This window comes from Abramis brama (genome assembly GCF_963993115.1).
Source record: "Abramis brama genome assembly, chromosome: 3".
In the NCBI taxonomy this organism is placed as follows: Eukaryota; Metazoa; Chordata; class Actinopteri; order Cypriniformes; family Leuciscidae; genus Abramis; species Abramis brama.
Genome location: NC_139965.1, coordinates 22,424,264 through 22,428,609, shown reverse-complemented (window position 1 = coordinate 22,428,609; position 4,346 = coordinate 22,424,264). Strand labels below are relative to the sequence as shown.

Genomic DNA, 4,346 nt, shown 5'->3' with positions numbered 1-4,346 from the left:
TGTAATCAAACACTATGGTCGGACAATGTTTGTCACACATCTGGGATACTGAAAATATGCACAATTGCACTACTACTAAATTGTATAGTATAAATAGAACTCTTTTTGCAACTGAATTGAGATTAATACATCAAGACTGGATATTTTTGATCAAAGCAACAAATATATTCAATATGTCAAAGAGAGCTGTCCTACTTGTGGTAAATTCCATGCATTTAGAATAACACACTTAAATATCAAATGATGACCGGATCTGAGGTCTGTCCATTTTCATCTGTTAAGAGCAAAATACATAATGAGGAATTTTCTAAAAACAATGATAGTGATGCTACAATGCTTACAGAAAAAAAAAAACAGTACAAGGAAAATCACTGGCTGGTTGTAACCAGTACCTTCTGTGGACTTATGCAGTTGTGCAGTAAAAGGAGTCATAAATTAAAATGTGTCCTTTATCAACCCTATGGCTGCACATAGTAGTGTTTACTTCATACTGACTGTATGTATGAACAATGCTGATACATGTTTATCTGTGTATCCTGTCAGTACTCACAGACTGTTCTCTCTGAAGATAGTGGAGATGATCAGGTGAGAAATTCTGGGTGTAGAATCGATCCGCAGAGAAATCTGGTCTTCCGAAACTGTTCTGCTTATGTGAGTATACTGGATTATCATACGTGGCAGCTGGAAATACAAAAAAGGTAAGTTGACTAATCAGAGACTTGTTAAGGGGGGGGGGGGGGGGGGTCTATCCACAACATAAGTTTATTTTAGATCAGACTACAGTGCTCTTATTGCACAGGAAGGCAAAACGAAAACATATACTTGTAGAGGTGTAGTAATCTAAGTCTTTAATTCTCTGTACAGTTTATGGGTATAAATGAGTGATTTATGGTGTGCAAATGATGTACACTCGCTAATATTATATTTCCCATAATGCATGCATTCGAAGCGCACAGAAAAGCCTGCACCTTTCTTTTTGAGTTGCTCTCTATTTTGTGCTTGTAGCAAAAAATCTGTATCTGAAATAAGGTGAACATATTGGGAATGAATAAATCAATTTTTACCTATCGATTCAGGTTAATACCAAGTGTTTTATGTAACATTTTTTTCTGAGATAACACTACTGTTAACCCTAATTAATTGTGCACAACAATATTTTTGTGAATGATTCAAATGTTGTTATTTTTTTGGTACCTGATATTTTCTTTTGTGGTGGCCACTCAAAGTCATCATCTAACCATTCTTTCACTAGCTCTTTCTTCCTGTCTTTATTCCTGTAAGTCAAAGAAATAGAGTTATGGACAGGAAGACATAAAAACATAAGAACACTGCCTTTTTTCCAATACACATTTGGAAAATATGCTGTTTTCATTAAACCTGAGTGATTGCATTATCCCAGATTTTTAGAGGGACTGTCAGAAAGTTTTGAATCGTCCACAGATTTAATGCCAGGATTGTAGCCCTCATACATGTTAAATACCGCTAAATAAACAAATGGTATTAGAAAATTCTCAAACAAACTGCCCTTTCTGGACTTGAGAGTGGCTGATGGATTGTTATTTTCAGGGCGTTCGCGGAACAATGATCGTGCAATGATCTTATGTTCAAAGGGCCTTGTGTTCAAACATGAAGTTTATCAGGACATTCTGCAGGCCATCTGTCCACCAATTGATGTTCAACAGACGTTGGGTGATGTAACGAGGCAACGACCCAAAGCACAGGAGTAAATGGCCAACTGAATGACTTCAGCAGAAGAAAATACGCCTTCTGGAGAGGCCCAGTTTGAACCTTATTGAAATGCCTTGTTATGACCTCAAGAATGCGACTCAGACTGGATATTCCAAAAATATTGCTGAACTGAACAGTTCTGAAGTTTCATGCAATAGCTTACCTTTTTACCGTCTGTTTGTTTATCACAAGATAAACTGTCAGGAATGCTATAGTTATTACTACAATGCCTGCTACTGTTCCCAATCCAGCATATAATCCAACCTTGTGCACCTGGAAACTGCAGTCCTCTCCCAAGAACCAGTTAGCTTCAGTTTGCTGGCAACTAGAGCAAAAAGATGCATTATAAGTCCTTTTCAATTTTCATAAAAACATTCTGTACATATTTGTTACTATTGCTTTGTAATTGCTTTTGTTTCATTTAGATCATTCCAGTTCTTTAGACTGGTCTTGCACCAATCATTGGTCTTAATCACATGAAATATTTCATCCTATCAGCTTTTAATATTGCTTACACACCAATTTAAGCATATATGTATATTTCTATAATCAAACTAGCCATTTAGTAGATGCTTTTATTAAAAAATAAAACACTTAGGCTATGTCGGGGACAGACGTACAATCTTTCCGTTTCCAGCCCAGATCTTTAACCACCACTATATAGTTAAATAATTAAATATAGTTATACGTACTAGCATTTTGGACCTTGTTTATCAACTGCACAGGTGCCACCGTGCATACACATTTTTGGATTAGGATGATTGGTATCGCATGGAGTCACACATGCCACTTTGCCATCCAAAACAATTCCAGCAAAATAATTTTGGAAGTCAGTAATATTTTGTGTAGCCTCAGCACACACATTTGTGGCTGTGGAAATAAAGAGACAGTGAAAATAAATAATAAATACAATACAATACAATACAATTAAATAAATAAAAGTATAATCAATTGCCTGATTCTAATAGAAAATCTATGCTGTTTTTGTTTTTTTGGCTTCCCCAAATTATTTGTTGGTCTCTCTGTATAGCTTCTCTCCCAATGCTCTCCTTTGTTCACTGAAAACTTTTAGAACCTTTTTTGACCTTTTCTAAGTAGTGTCTTGGTTTCTAGTAACAATTCAGTTATTAGAAATGTGAATTCTTATTGATAATGTATTGTGCCCTTTTTCTGATTTATGCATTTTTGTTTTATCTCTAAAATACAATTCATATGCAGAGGCCAGTTGGAAGTTATTTGTGTAAACTTTAAGATTTTGCAGAACTGTGATTGAAAACATGCAGAATGTTTTGAATATTTCAACATCAAACATTACACATTAAAACACATTTCAGTTATTTCAGTAGTTCACTCAGTCCTTAAAAATAAGATTTTTGTTTTGGCATGGAGTATGCAATTCAATGAAATGACAGAACTGATTAACAGTAGCCTATCTAAAATAGCACTATTCTTCTTGCCCCTAGCACAATACGTTTACTGAAAACTCACCATTGAGCTCAGTCGGTGATGCAGAGGCATTATTTACAGTAAAGTTGGCTACAATAGAAAAAAAGGACAAACATAGATTAACAATGCATCTTATAACTTCAGAATATATATATAAAGGGAGGAAATGCATGACAACCTACTTGAAAAGTTTTGTACGTCTTTGAGAGCCATATCCAGCTCTTCGAGTACATCATTATAATCATCAGTGGCATTTTCATAGTTTTTAACGGTAAAAATAACATCATGCTTAACTCTCATACTAGCCATTTGATTTAAAGAGAGAGAGAGAGAGAGAGAAAAAAAATCAGTCCTTACATTTTTTTTTTTTTTTTTCAGTGTATTCAAGCTGTATAATTAAGTTTATTTTTTAATTGTGGTTATAATACATGGTTTAAAAATAAATCAAGTTATTATACATGTTTGGTTTATTACATTTTGCACTTTTACCTTCCTTGACTTTGCTTCAAAGGCAAGCTTCTTTTTCCTCTATGCCTATTTTGTGTTATCGGTCGACCAGCACTTTGAAAGGACAAAAAAACAAAAAACAAAAACAAAACTGCAATAAGACCTAATAGTCGTACATTATAAGGGCATAAATATAATTACAAAATAGCATAGTAGATGAATTACCTTAGAATAATGTTGTCCACACTCACAAAGCCAGTAAGTTTATCGCGATAAAAGGATTCGGCCTATAATAAAATGAAAATGTATCTGTTATATTTCAAGTAGAAAAAAAATGACCTTCACTGTTCAAAATAATTTGTGAAAGTCTTAGATACTTATGTCACTTTTAAAAAATGTATGTTACCGCATAGGTAACAACGTATGAAACAAAGAGGCATCTGCAAACAAATGATTAAAAGCTAGAGCTTTTCACAGAGTTAACTTCACTTTTTCACTTAAATTACTTTTAACCAACTGGTTCCAAGCTGATTTTTAGTAAATATATGCAGTTAGATCCACTCCCCAAATTTATGGGTAATAATATGTAAGTGATCAAGCACATTTGCAAGAAAAATGAATAGAAAATGACAGGGCAGAATTGTAGAAATTGTCATGTTAATAACTAATCTTGTGTCAACTCTACAAAAGAAGTAATTATGCTGTTACAATTAGGCCTTAACTTA

The 4,346-nt window shown here is 34.0% G+C and overlaps 1 protein-coding gene across 1 annotated transcript; it reads right to left on the bottom strand.

The window, feature by feature from the left end:
- Positions 1–229: 229 nt before the first annotated feature.
- Positions 230–3,858, bottom strand: LOC311079904 (uncharacterized protein; the record flags this gene model as incomplete). The annotated part of the gene is made up of 8 exons (XM_084109625.1): positions 3,664–3,858; positions 3,357–3,475; positions 3,217–3,264; positions 2,421–2,598; positions 1,892–2,053; positions 1,195–1,274; positions 551–681; positions 230–274 (listed from the first exon to the last, which is right to left on the bottom strand). The coding sequence occupies exons 2-8, from the start codon at positions 3,472–3,474 to the stop codon at positions 230–232; spliced, it is 762 nt and encodes a 253-aa protein (XP_083965751.1). The 5' UTR covers position 3,475; positions 3,664–3,858.
- Between the last annotated feature and the right edge of the window lie 488 nt (positions 3,859–4,346).